At 30.7% G+C, this 15,329-nt stretch overlaps 1 protein-coding gene and 1 long non-coding RNA gene across 2 annotated transcripts; one reads left to right on the top strand and one right to left on the bottom strand.

Moving 5' to 3' along the window:
- The first annotated feature begins 1,152 nt into the window (after positions 1 to 1,152).
- Positions 1,153 to 4,297, top strand: LOC107017555. The gene is made up of 6 exons (XR_001456514.2): positions 1,153 to 1,275; positions 1,353 to 1,385; positions 1,457 to 1,509; positions 1,590 to 1,641; positions 1,755 to 1,787; positions 4,024 to 4,297. It is a non-coding gene; the product is annotated as an uncharacterized LOC107017555 (long non-coding RNA).
- LOC107017574 lies at positions 1,794 to 8,730 on the bottom strand. The gene is made up of 6 exons (XM_027916222.1): positions 8,623 to 8,730; positions 8,490 to 8,537; positions 8,378 to 8,430; positions 8,251 to 8,302; positions 6,050 to 6,079; positions 1,794 to 2,685 (listed from the first exon to the last, which is right to left on the bottom strand). The coding sequence occupies exons 1-6, from the start codon at positions 8,640 to 8,642 to the stop codon at positions 2,418 to 2,420; spliced, it is 471 nt and encodes a 156-aa protein (XP_027772023.1). The 5' UTR covers positions 8,643 to 8,730; the 3' UTR covers positions 1,794 to 2,417.
- Between the last annotated feature and the right edge of the window lie 6,599 nt (positions 8,731 to 15,329).

Genomic DNA, 15,329 nt, shown 5'->3' on the forward strand with positions numbered 1-15,329 from the left:
TATAATAACCAAATGTAATAATAAAATAAAAGAAAACAATTTTGTTTTGACGAAATCAGAGTTTGGATAGAACATCACTACTCCTAGAAAAGATAGAGAAAATTAAAATATCTAAAATATTTTCAACCTAATACAATATATTGTTATTTCAACATATTATCCCTTATTCCATTTACTTCACCACGGTGAATATTTTGTTCTAATATTTACATATACAAAACAAATAAATATATTTTATATGTTTTAAAAAAGTCTATGATATCGCAGACGAGGAGAAATATAAATATTATCTATATATTCGATACTAACCTAAATATTATATATTTCATATTATTATCTTATAAATATTTCATATAATCGCGCGAAGCGCGAAAAGTTTCACTAGTTATATATAATCTACTATTTAATATGATTCTTACTCTCGACGAATGACACTAATTTATCATGATTCAAGATTGTAAGAAGTAGAAATCAAGACTAAAAAGTGCAACTCACTATTATATGAAGGTCAATTCGTGGTTTATCTATTGTGGAAGTTTTCTTAATATATGATATATAATTTAATGACAAATTAATTTTTAATCCCATATATTTGTATTTTTTAAAAATTTATCCCGTTAATTGGTTATGTATTTTTTTAACTACAGTTATACGGTCATTATTTATCATTTTTTTTACATTATCAACTCTATATTTTTTTTTCTCTTTAGAATGTTCTATTTTTTTTTCTTATTTAAGTCGCAAATTTTAAACATAAAAGAAATATTATTTTGAAGATAAAATAGGTTAAATAAACTATATGAATACTTATGTTTGAAAAACATTATATATAATTTTAAAAAAAATTACATACATGAAAGATTGTAGGATTATACTGAATATGTTATAGTAGCAATAAATATAGATGAACAATTTGAATTGTCAAGTATATAAAAGTAATTTCTTTTTCATATTATTATTATAAATTGATTTTTAAAAATAAAATAAATTTGTAGGCTACACATGAAACAAATTTTTTTGTGACTCTTCGATAAAAAAATTGAATTCTTCTATAAGATTATTTTAACAATTAATATATTTAAAATTACAAAATTTCCATTGAAATATAATAGATATTATATAAAAGAAAAAGTAGTTTATATAATAAAATAAAATAAAATATTTCTCTCACAAAAAAAAAATTGTTTGCTCGTCATCATCAGATTCAGGCCTGCTGCCTAGGGTTTTGCTTCTTTGATTGTATTGTTGTCCGCTAATGGCTTCCCGATTCGGAAGGTGAGTTCGTTGCAGCTAATATCTTGATTTTATAACTTTTGATTTATCCTCAAGTTTTTTCTTCTTCTTTTTGTTAGGGCTGGTAGGGCTTTGCTGGGAACACAAATCAGGTAGGTACGCGTCTTGCAAAATTTCATCTTTCGAAGAATTTATTTTGATTTTTTGATTTTTGATTCTGCAGGGGATACTGCCAGAATGCTGAATCCACTTCTGAAGCTGAATTTCGTCGTACCTGTAATTTAATCACCCTCTAATTCTCTTTTTTGTTGTTGTATTAATTCATTAGTAATAACTCAAACTCTGACCCCTTGCAGGTAAATGGTTTCTTGCTGGGGCCTTTACGGCTTGTAATATCCTCTATTGCACGTATGTATTTTTCTTCTGTTTTTCCCAATTTAATAAGCAAATAAAAAAGTGAAAGATCAATATATTCAGAGTTGGATCTGAATCTGATTTTGTTTCTTGGCTTGGCCACGCAGGGTTCACACTCAACTGATTAGAATCCGGGAAGAGTAAGTTTGATTTATTTTGCACTACTTTATTACTGTGTTATTTACTCCATCAACTTTTTTGTAAACCTCTTTTCTGCACTTTTGTCAAAATGGAACCTTTGCTGCCCAACTTGGCCGTAATTGTTCCAATGATGATTTTGTTCTTCACAACAGCTCTTAATTGTTGTAAACACACCTTTTTCCACATTATTATATCCTTTGTGTGTCTAAAAATAGTTCCAAGAGTCAATTAGCTGCAGGAGATCTCAAAATTGTTCCACCTTTTAATATTCTCAACATTATGTACAATCTGTCGGTTGTCCACTGTAGCCCTTCAGTTTATTGAATAATTAAAGATGTTTTGAAACATGTCTTTTAGAGGGGAATGACCTTGTGTTGTTTGGACTATTCAAAAAATGTCAACGGGTTGGTGTTAGGTTTCCCAAAAGTAGTGTATTCTTGGAGAATCCAACACACACCCGTGTCAACTGGGTGCATCAATGATCGAAAAGCGTAGTTGCGCAGGCTTTTCACTTTCGATGCCGCACCCATGTCAGATTCTCCAAATATACACTAGTTTTGGAGAACCCGACACACACCTAGTTAAATTGAAAGGTTGAGCACATTTTAGGAGGTAAGTCTTTTGGTTCATCAAAGACTTCCTGAAAGGACTGACAACAAGACTGTTTTCTTCTTAAGAATTTTCTGATGATCCCCATCTTCATAGTGGGTACTCATGGTACAAACAACAGTTATCCCACTAAACTGATGTTTATTAAACAATTTAAGTAGCTTTTCACATCCAGTAGGGAAAAGTTTCTGCTCTTCCTGGTGACACCAAACATGGTGATCAACCTTTCTTCCTTTACGAATGACAAATGACTGACTGTGTGGTGTAGTAGTCAAGAGTGTGCTCCTCCTGGTAACCAAACAAGGCGCTCAACCTTACTTCCAGATAGATTGTGTAGTGTAGTCTGATACTCAGTTTTAACTAGAGAAAACACTCTATTGTCAAAAACAAATCACTTGGAACACTCTATTGTCATTTTCCACAGAGAATTTGGACAATAATGTGTACATGATCTGCCCATTAGCAACTGTTAACTTCATTCTAGTATAACAAGGAACTATAGACAGTCTTACAGCCTTGATTACCTAAGGACTCACAAAGCTGTGAGTTGAACCGCTGTCAATCAAAGGGCATCTTCTTTGCATAACCCAGGATTGTGTTTCTAACGCTCCCATTCATGACAGAATTTCGTGCTCAGATGAGAGGATCCTGTAACCACACAGATGCATGGGTTCGTTAATTTACTGTGGAGTTTCAGAACATCACCAAACTGATCCACTTCGAATCCCATATTTTTCAAGACCTTGTCAGGATCCTTCTTCTTTTTTTTTTCTTCAGAAAAAGAAACAGAGACAAAAACACTTTAGATTACTGTTAGAAGGAACATCAAAGACATTTTTTTTGTCTGAAATCCACATTCATAGCCATAGGGTTCTTTGCTGAACATGTGTCTATTGAATTGATGGACAATGAAAATTTAGAATGACAACTTTTAGGAGGATTATTTAATGGAGTCTTTCTCAAGGGTTCGGTGGGTCCTAAATTTCCTTCGCAAATCTACTGAGATTTGTGTTGAAAGAACAAGAAAGAGTTGTATCTTTCTAAGTGGAGGAGAGAACTCTGATGAAACTGTACGGTGCATTTGGTCATGAAAATTGTGAAACTTGAAACAGTAGTTTTTGTTTTCGATGTGAGAAATGGTATTTTGAAATTGGATTTGGGCCATGAATACAAATTGGAGTTGTTTCTGAATTTTGTGAGTGATTTGAAGTGAAAACAACTTTTTTTGTGTTTTCAAATTCTGGAATTTTATGGCCTAGTATAGTTTCCTATATTCAACTCCGGAAAAAAAAGAAACAAACATTCATGATGAAATGGTTTAGAGTCAGTGTAAAGGAAATTGTAGAGAATCTTGTTGTACTGCGAGGAGTTGTTGGTTTCATTCTCTATGTTAATATGTTATAGTGCCCGGAGTTCTTTGTTGCATATTGACTTATGCAGCTTATTATTGACCAAGGATTCTTTGCAATTTTTTTTTTTTTATGTGCTCAAGAAATGCATTTCAATATATGTTATGATCTCTTACAAATAGATATTTTTGCCTACTCAACTTCAGAGCATATTAAACTTTGATGAAATTACTCTAGTTTGAAGAATTTTAATTCACTCTGCTATTTGTCTCATCAGGGAGAGTGAGTTTGATTAGCATTGGAGTTGGGACTCTCGTTATTGAATTGGTTTTAGTAGTATGTGCATATTTTATCAGCCTTTTGGTTAAGATCCAACTGTAATGTCTACTTATAAAGATGTTAAGTTGTTTGGAATTTACTAATGTTTATTGGAATGTGGAAGGAACTGAATTTCGTTGTCTTCATGATATGTTTGTCTTGTGGTCATCAGTGGTATCCTTTTTTAAAAATTTATGTTTGAATAAGCATGATGACAATATTACTCAGAGGACCATTAATCTCAACTATTTCAGCTTTCTGCCCCATCTTTTGTAAAAATTTTATCTGCAACATTCTTTGTAACAGAGAATTTAGAGTATCCCACAGAGTTGGTGTTTGGAAACACTTTGAATGAACCTCTTTTACGGAGTGTACTCTTGAAGTTTTTTAATTTGCAAAATCGCGCTAGGTAAGCAAATTTTGTAGAATGATTATGCATACATACAACATACCATCATCCGTCATTGAATATACATACATGATTCAACATAAACTCGAATAAGAAAATGATCCATAGCTATTTATCCTCTCTCTCAAAGATGGTATGCATGCACTCGTATCAACGGATAAAGCCGCATTGGATACGCATGCATAACCTTTATACGTACCCTTCTTATTCCGGTAATAATTAACCCAAGAGAACTAAGGTCCAATAAATGACCCAAAAATATTAAGAAAATTGTAAAATATAACACCACATGTAGAGGATAAATCGTGTTATTCAATCAAACAAGAAAAGAATAAAGGACTTGGACTATGAAGTATAATGGTGAAAGGAATGTAAAAATTTGAACCAACAAGACAATAAGTACATTGCACTTACAAATGTCATCATTAGAGGAAGCTAATAATTCAAGAAACACGCACGCATCGCCTCAAAAGAAAAGTGAAAGTAGCAAATCTAACAAATCAACAAGGCACTAAGGATCAAATTATACTAAAAAGGGGAATTAGAACAATATTTTAGACATATTGCAGTCACCAATTCGTCCAATGATACTCCTCCAAAGTTTAAGGTCAGATGTCAAAGCATCAAATGAAGATCACAGAATGAATTTGATATGATGGCACAAGAAATGCCAACGACCCCAAGAGAGTTACATAAGCATAAAAAAGACAACTTAAAATAACATCACAAAACTAAGCGTGCACAAGTACAACTAGGAAATAACAAATGTCAACATTCCTAGACCATCATCATTTCATCCTCCATGTATACCCTTGCCGCATAAGGGCAGCTCGACGCTTCTTCCTAGACCTAGAGACAAATATCAAAATGAATTGAAGTGTCAATACAGGTAATAAATACTAAAGTTATATTAAAACAATACAATATCATAGCGCCACATCCAACACAAAACCTTTTGAGGTTTAGTCAGCAATAGAACTAGATTTATAAAGATTATCATCTACTGCCGTTGTTATTCCCACTAAGAATCCTCCATTTTTCTGCTACGCTACTACTATCATTCTGGGCTTTAATAATGTTGCTAACAAACAGCTCCCAGGAAAGAATATTGAAGAAAAAATGGTGTATATGGCATTGAATTATATATACTTACTATATAATTAACTAGCACTCATGTGCTACAACTTCTACTAATTAGTTCTCTCATTTATAAGTTGGAGACAAGAATTAAGAATATGGGTTTGATGGACAAATTATAAAATGTTAATATTGAAAATTTGCAGCTACATGGGAACTTAAAAATGGGACATTCTTTTTTGGAACTTCTGAAAATTTTATTTAGAGTACTGCAAAAGAAAAAAATAAGAAAAAGCATAGACGGGGTGGGGTGGGGTGGGGTAGGGCAGGGCAATTATTTGAGAAATGCTGAATATGGCAGGGTAGGGCGGGTCGAAATCTTAGCATGTCATGCCTTACCCACCCTAGTGCCATCACTCTATTTCAACATTAAATATGTGTTGATCACTGAATAATATGTATTACCTTCTAAAAAAAACAAAAAACAAACATAACTTACTCTTTAATTTTCCAAGCTTCGTTGCGTAACCTGCAAAATATAGAAATGTCTCGAAAACAATTAGCCTACGAGGAAACATGATAGTAAACGGAAAAAAAGATCTTCAAGTTTGAGAATTACCTATCCCTATTATTTGCAACAAACTCCTTCCAATTTTGAGTATCACTTACCCCGTTTTATTTACATTTGAGTGCACATAGTTTCTTCTTAGGCTAGATTTTTACAATTATTGGGATTTTGAAACAAAATTTATTTAAGGTTGAGTTATGCACCAAATCGAAGGAATGAAGAGCAGCCACAACGAGATGGATTACTTCATTTCCTTGGTAAGGAAAACAGAAATAACAGGCTACCAATGGTTCTAATACCCCCTCCCAATTGGGAATTACTCAGGTTTAATGGTCAAGACTCAGATTCGAAAGTGTGGGGTATTTCAATTTATATAAAATTCTTGAGCAACAAAAGGTAGAAACAACAGCTCTCTATTTGAATGGTGTATCAGAGGTTTAGTGTCATTTTCTGATACCGAGTGCGGGAGTTGTAGGATGCCTGAATTTAAGAAGGAACTATGCAGTAGATTCAGTGTACCACCACTAGGGGATGTGGTGGAAGAATTAAATTAACTTTCTCAGACTGGTACTTTGGATGAATTGTTACGGGAGTTTGAATACTTAAATTCTCAGATGTTGCCAAGAAATTCAATTCTGAATGAATCACATTTCTTGTCCAGCTATTGTAGGAGCACTGAAGGAAGAAATCAAGTATGGGGTCAAACTGTTTAAACCTTCTAGCATACAGTTTGTCACTTGAGGATCATATTCATCAACTGATTGTTCTGTTTACTACTCTTAGAGGATACTTGGGATCTAACAGATTACTACAGAAAATATGTAGCAAGATATGGTACCATATGCAGACCCTTGGCAGACTTATTGAAGAAGGATTCCTTTAAGTGGAATGAAGAAGCTAATGCAGCCTTTGTTGCTATCAAAACTGTTATGACCACCATTCCCGTTGAGAGTTGTGATGTATGCCACAAGAACAGGGATGAGAATGTAGCTTACCTAGGGCTACTGCAACCTCTACCAATCTCTAATTAAAATTGGAGTCACATAAGCACGGACTTTACCGAAGGATTGCCAAAATCCAGGTCCAAAGATGTGATGCTAGTAGTAGTGGACATTGCAATTAAAGTATGCTCATTTTGTTGTCCTCTCCCATCCTTTTAATACAGATAGTACAAGTTTTGGAAGAAGATGCATTGCTTACATGGCACTCCTAAGTCAATTGTATCTCATACAAACAAAAAAATTCTTGGCAGTCCTAGTTCAAATTATTGGGTACTCAACTACACTTTTGCACTGCCCATTACCCTCAAATTGATGGCCAGACTGAGAGAGTGAATAGGTGCATTGAGAACTACTTGAGATGCATGACCTCTAACATGACTACTCATCGGAGAGAGTGGCTTCTTCTGCCGAAGGGCAGTACAAAACCAATTTCCATACTGGTTTGCAGAGTACTCCATTTGAGGCTCTTTATGGTTAGTCACCACTACAACTATCCGTCGGACCCCTGCTTGAGACTATTGTTCCTACTATTGCTCCTACTGCTGAAGATGTTATGCAAAGACAACAGATGGCACCGCTTTTGAAGGACAACCTCCACAAGAAAGGATGAAGTTGTATGCAAATAAAAGGATTATTCGTGAGCTCTCTACTCATTTCCAGTGCTATCAAAGGCAAAAGCGCACTTAAGCCCTAAAGTGAAACTCAAAACGTGTTGAGCGCTTCGCCTCGCTTTTTGTGCGCTTCAATGTCGTTACCAAAGTTCTAAGACAAACTTTTCCTTGTCAATGAGCCTCTTGTGAAGAAGTGACACTAAACAATTGATATTTTACTTTATCATAAAAAAAATTCAATTTATTTGGTCATATATTTGTCATTCATGTTTATAATTATTAGTTTCCTTTGAGCTTTTTTGCACTTTTCGCTTTTAATAAAGCTGCTCTTCTCTAACTAACAGATTTCCCTCTCAATCTTTCATTCTCTTCTCTTCTCTTTTGTAATCCAAACATTCTGCCTGCACGGGGTTGGAGCTCTGTATATAATAATTTCTAGTTTGTGGTAGAATTTCGTTTGATGGAAAATTGTGACAATTGAATTTTTAGTTTATTTTAATTCCAAAATTGAGGTACGCACCAGTACGAGTAGAACAAAAAAGCTACGAGTCCACCCGCAATACAAGCTCTAACTGCAAAGACCAGAGAAATAGAATGAGAGAGATAAATTTGAAGCGAGAAATAGAAAAGTAGGTTGATAATTTTACCATCTTTTTCACTACGAGAGGATTCTGTGGGAGAGATTTTCTGGCAGTATCCCCTGATACAGAATCAACAGTTACATACCTGGAGAAGAAGAGAAGAAGAAATTCAACATACCTTAATTGTGTGGATGCTCCAAGCAAAGCCCTACCAGCCATTTGTCTTCTACACAACCCAAAAGAAAAATTGAGACAAAAATCAAACAAAACTAAGCAAAAAACATGCAGTTATGATGCTGAAATCAACCCACCCTCCGAAACGAAAAGCCATGAACTCAGCAATCTTCGTCGAAACCTATCAAGCAAAACGCTCACAGAGCCAAATACCAAACAAATCAGAGTTCACAACATATTTTAGCCGACCCGACATCGTATTGCCCCTTGTTTGCTTACAGTTGGGCCGGCCCATGTTGAGCGCACACCAAAACACGGTTTGTTTATTTGTTTTTTGACAAGGAAAATTACAAAATAAAAATAAAAAATAATTACTAGAATACACACACTTAAATAACATATTTTCCTATTATTTTTTTAAAAAATATACTAAAATCCCTTTTTACAGCTTTGCGATTTTGTATTAGATTAAATAGATGATTCCATTTCAATGAAATTCATTAAGAAATTTCACATATCTTATCTTCACTATTCTTTCGATTTCTACATAGTTTTTTTGTACAGTAGATGTCAAGAGTTGTTGATCTAGCCAATTTATGTTTTGATTTTTGCCGTGAGGATTGATCTGGCTAGTCTATATTTTAATTAATTTTTGCCTCGAGGCTCTATCTTGTATTCGACCTATATATTTTTAACTAAATTATTTAAATATACAATTTACTTATCACATTTCTTAAATTTTTTATTATTTAAAAAAATATAAAAATTCATATTTTTTTTAAATATATCCCTCTTATGCGATATATTGAAGGGCAACTTTCACATATAGCAAATAAAAAATTCATATTTGTAAGTTATAGCAAAGTTTGCATAATTGCGTTCCATAGCAATCATAGAAACTGTATAATTTGCTATACATATACAGTTGAAGCAAGTTTTATAAAATGAAGTGTATAAAACAAGAAAGAGAAAGACACTTGGGCAAAGAATTGTATAAAAACGAAGTGTATAAAACGAATTGTATTATTATAAGTGTATAGAACGATTATATACAATTTGAATTTGTATAAAATGAGAGAGAGAAAGACAAAAGAGATTTGACAAGGAATATACAATTGAATCGATTTGTATAAAATGAGAAAAAGAGAAATTAGATACAATTTGAAAATTGTATAAAATGAGAAAGAGAGAAAGACAAAAGAAACTGGGCAGGGGAGTATTTTTATTGTTTAATTATAACTGTATAGGACGAAAATATATGTACTTGCATGTGTATATACAATTTTCTCACGCTTTATACAAACAGAAACACAATTTATACATTATGCTTCTGTTTGTATAAGTGAGAAAGACGAGGGTGGCGTGCAAGATTTGGGAGAGTGACGAGCGAGATCTGGAAGAGGAGAGAGGGGAAAAAATTATGTATTTATACAATTTTCTCTGCTTTATACAATTAGAAACAATTTTTATACATTTGTGTCTGTATAAAAAGTGAAGAAGCGAGCGAGAGATTGGAGGAGAGTGGCGAGCGAGATATTTGGGAGAGAGACGCCTGACAATTTTTTTCAAATGTTTGCTATGGAGCACAATTAAATCAAACCGTAGCTACTCCATTTATTTTAGATTATTAGTTTGCTATTATATATAATTTTCCCTATATTAAAATGTGATATATTAATATATGTATATTTTGTATCAATAAATATAATATGTTAAGACGCAATAATGTATGGAAACGTGAAACGAGGTTTTGGTCAGAATTTTTAAGGGAAAATTGTATATAATAGCAAACTAATAACCTAAAATAAATGGAATAGCCAGGGTTTGATTTAATTGTGCTCCATAGCGAACGTTAGCTAAAATTTGCCAGCGTCTCTCTCCCAGAAATCTCGTTCGTCACTCTCCATTCTCGCTCGCCTCTCTCGCTTTATACACAGAAGTGTATAATTCTGTTTATGTTTTGTATAAAGAAAGAGAAAATTGTATATACACATGCAAAAATATATATCTTCGTGTTATACACTTATTTATACAATTTACAAACATTTTACTTCAAATATTGCAGAGAAAAAGGCCAACAAATAATACAATTGCTAATTATACAATTGCAGTGAAATACAATTTTCTCTAACTTTATACAACAGAAGTGTATATATTGTGTTTGTGTTTTTGCATAAAGCGAGAGAAAAACATATATCTTCTTGGTATACACTTATAATTATGCAATATATATACATTTTAATTCGATTCAAGTGTATGCAAAGCAATTTTTATAAAAATATTGCAGCGAAATACGCAGCGAATTATACAATTGTGCATTATACAATCGCAGTAAAATAGAATAGCGAATTATACAATTCCAGCGAAATAGGCCAGCGAATTATACAATTTAGGCTAGCGAATTATACAATTGTATATGTATAGCGAATTATATAGTTTTATGTTTGCTATGAAGCGCAATTATACAAACTTTGATATAACATACAAATATGAATTTTTTGTTTGTTATATGTGAAAATTGTCCAATTTTTAATGTTATGGAATGATTAGATAAACGCCACTTGCTAAATAAAGTAAATAGATTATAAAATTGGCGGTATTCAAACACAATTATTTAAGGAGCCGACCTTTTCTTAGTTTATACTAATTGTATTCATCACCTTTTGAAACCCATAAATGTATTATAGAACCGACTATTTTCTTGCTTGCCTAGTTTTGTTTAATTGACTGTCACATGACCATATTTTAATATCTAAAAATAAATTTAATACCACCATAAAACGTTTATAATTATTTTTATATGATGTATTGTAATACACTTATCGTCATGTTAGCACCATGAAAGAAATTAAAATATTTTCTATTTTTTTTATTTTCTTTTCTTTATTAATTACTTTTCTTGTTAAATATTTTACACTAATTAATCTCTAATTAATTATTAAAATTTTCAAACAGTTATACCTTTTTTATCACAAAATCTCACTCACTCCATCTCTTATCTCAACATCACTGTTTTCAATATATATATTTTTTCTTCCTTGACATCTTCAATTTTCACTTTTTTTTCCAAAATTGTTACCCAATGTCAATATACTCATAAAATTTCATCTTTACCAAATTCAAAAATTGATTGATCTTTTTCACCGCCTTTAATTTTCTAACCATTACTTAGAACTACCATACCCATAAAGTTGCAATTACAACCAAACCCAACAACTTATTAACAACCAAAAAATAAAAAAATAGAAAAGATAGAACAATCAACTAAAATTATCTAAACATAACTTAATGATTTATTTATTTAGGTTTATTCAAAATTATTTTAATAAAAATTATCACAAAATACAATTATTTACTAATAAATCTGAGAATAGCCTAATTGCTAATCAAAAAGAAAAGTTGTCTTTTGAACTTGTGATGTAAAAAGAACGAAGAAGAAGAGATGTGAAAAAGTAAAATAGGTGTAAAGAAGAGGAGGTTTGAAGAAGAGGCTGGGTAGGTGTGGGGTGGAGAGGAGGGTTGGAGGGGTGGTTTAAAAGTTGATTCTAATTAAAAAAAAAAAAAAAATTTCACTTGACGCGTTTAGTTTTTAATTTTATTTTATTTCTCTGTCATGTCAGTTTTAAAGGGTAAAAAAATTTACTTTAAAATAATAAAAATGTGTAATAGATCATCATAATAGTATAAGTATGTAAGTGGCTTTTCGATATAAGTTAAGGTTATGAAGATAAAATTGCACATGTGAGCATGGTCATAAAATTAACAAGAAACTTATCTTTTAAGATTATTTATAAAAGTAACATATTCAATATAATCAATTAAGTTTAATTTGTTAAAAATAATAAATACATTATTAAAAAAAATAACAAAAAGCTCACATTAATAATTAATGAGATGAATAAACTCCTTATAAAGCTGGACCAATCCTCCTCCCTTTGTACTGTTAATATAACAATGCATTGCCACAACATGCTAAAAACAAAAAATAACAATATCCTTATTAAAATTTGCCTAGGAGAATAAACAAAAGATCAATATGAAGAAATGGGAAAAGAAAGATATAATAATAATAATAATAAAATTTGATTAAAAGGATTATAAAAGGTTTTCACTTTTCCATATATTGATATGTTATATTTAATTACATTATCTCCATCTATGCTCGTTGTTTTTGAAAATATCACACCTAAAATAAATATCTTAAAATTACACTATTTTCGAATATTTAACATATATCTATAATATATTTTAAGAGTTCAACCAATATAAATTGTCATTACGAAACTACATATATAGCGTGCATGCTACTTATGTGTATGGTGAGAAATTGGACTTTAAGAAAAATAAATAAATGGGAACGATATTATTTTGGGACAAATCGACATCATAAATCAAATGGTCGGTGCCTAAATAATAAACTAGTTAGAACAACTATCATCTCATGTCATAACCCTACTTTCTCATAATTATAACCCCAAAAAATGATATTATTTTTAGTTAAAGCAACAAGTTAATAAAATATGTAGCAAAAAAAAAAAAAGAAGAAGAAGCTCTAGATTTAATTAGTGATAAGAGCTAGCATTTGAAATTTTATAAGTTTTGTACAATTTTTTAGAGTAACTTCATATTGAATTCACAATTTCAATATAAATCTTGATATAAAAATTATTGAATATATTTTGTATACGTACTTAATATTATAGCTTCATGCTATAAAGATACTTATGGTTAAAGTTGTTTCATGATCCCTCATNAATATAATAGAATTTTTGGCTAAATTCACTTTTAAATCATATACCAAATTTAAACTATATTCTTAAAATATTATTTTTAGCTTAAAATATTCTTCAAATATTTGAAAGTGAACAATTTTCATCCTTCTATTTAAATTTATCAGAAAACTAACAGATCCCACAAAAGTCAAGTCATCCCTTGGTGATTATTATTTTTAAATATACCAAAAATACTATAGAGAACTTTTTCAGTAATTGAGTTTAGTATTGTGCAAAACATTTTAATTTGACAGTTTTTCATTTACTTTTCATGTAATTAGATATTAAACATCTTATTAGTTTGAATATTTAGATATCGATATTAGATAAAAGAAATTCTACTTCCAAACAAATAATCTTATTGAAGTCTTTTTGTTTGGAATCAATATGTTTATTTTCAATTGAATATGCTAGAAGCGGCGTTTGTTAGAGACTTCAACTTATAATAATGTATAATGAAACTCAAATGCAAGACATAATCAATGTATTGATCAATTCAATATCAGAACGATCAAAGAGTTTATTGATCAAAATACAATATTTATTTGAAAAAAAGTAAAGATAATTATTTAGCTCGAGCTTCTTTCCGTTAATATATGAGAAAAAGTGCAGTTCATGTATCATCACACATTTCAAATATTTTTTGTTTTAGTAAGTGATGATTTCTAAGATTTTTAATATTTCTTTAGGAACTTTTTATAGCATGTAATAAAATCATTTAGGATTTTTTTTTTTTATAATCACGTAAACTGCTCATATTTTTGTAGAACTAATTATTTCTTTTTAATGATATTTAATAAAAGGATGAAAATTATTCACCTTTAAATATTTGAAGAATATTTTTAGCCCAAAATTGATATTTTCTTCTTAGGAAGGTAATCTTGGATCACCAATATGATCATAAACGCAAAACACCAATAGTTTATTTTTATTATATATAAAAAGAATAACATTATACTAGGAATTAAGGAGGATAGAAGCTAATTAAAATAGAACAATATACAAACACATATGAGTATAGTATAGTAGAGGGTCCGATATATAGAGTCAGAATTTAAAGTTTAAGCGATTTGAAATTCAATTAGAATATATTAATGCATAAAATATTAGCATTTGAGTAAGAATGAATCTTTGGTGATTAAGAGAAAAGATATGGAGGGAACATGGGGCGGTGGATTACTCAGTCACTACGTCAACATAATATATAGAAAATTGCACCGACCTAAACATTTTAATTAACAATCTATACAGACACTTAATTTCTACAAAAAAATAAAAGGACAAAACAGTATATTGAAAGTTCAATATTGGTCAGTAAATAATGAATATAGAATTATTTTTTAAAAAAATACTTTAACTAATTTAATATAATTTTCTGAGCGTAAAATGGATCGTAAATTGAGTCTTTATATTAATAAAATATTGAACACCAATAAGAAACGTTTTAGATATTTGAGAATTAGCGGTATTTTATTTTAGGGTGTGTGGTGGGCAAGAAATCCTACTTTCGGTTCTCATTTTTATTTTGATGGCAACGTACTCAAACGTCATATTCCTATGGCTGAGATAGAAGATATTTAAGGCAGTTAATTTACATTAAGATTTACGTAATTTTAAAATAAAAATTATTATATTAAGATTTTAAATAAATTTAAAGTACCATTAAATAAATATATAATTATATTTTTTTTTACAGGGTGTGGATTAATGGGGTAAAATATTTTCTTAAAATTAAGGAAAATGACTTTCCTTCGAAAATTAAGGAAAACATTTTTCAAAATTCTCTTCCAATTTTAAATTATATTTTCTTTTGGAAAAAACAGCAATTTTAAAATTTTATTTTTTACCCGATCCCTCACCTCCCCCCATCCACCCACCCACCAACCCCAACCACTTCCCAAAATATTAATTTTACTTTTTAAAAATATTTTCAATTTCAAAATTTTATTTTTAAAACTCCTGCCCCGCCCCCCTTCCTCCCCCAAACCTCCCCAAAAATTAATTTTTTTTAAAAAAAATACTATCAACTTCAAATTTTTATTTTTTCACTCCTACCCCCTCCCTCTGCCCCC

This window comes from Solanum pennellii, chromosome 4 (genome assembly GCF_001406875.1).
Source record: "Solanum pennellii chromosome 4, SPENNV200".
Lineage (NCBI taxonomy): Eukaryota > Viridiplantae > Streptophyta > Magnoliopsida > Solanales > Solanaceae > Solanum > Solanum pennellii.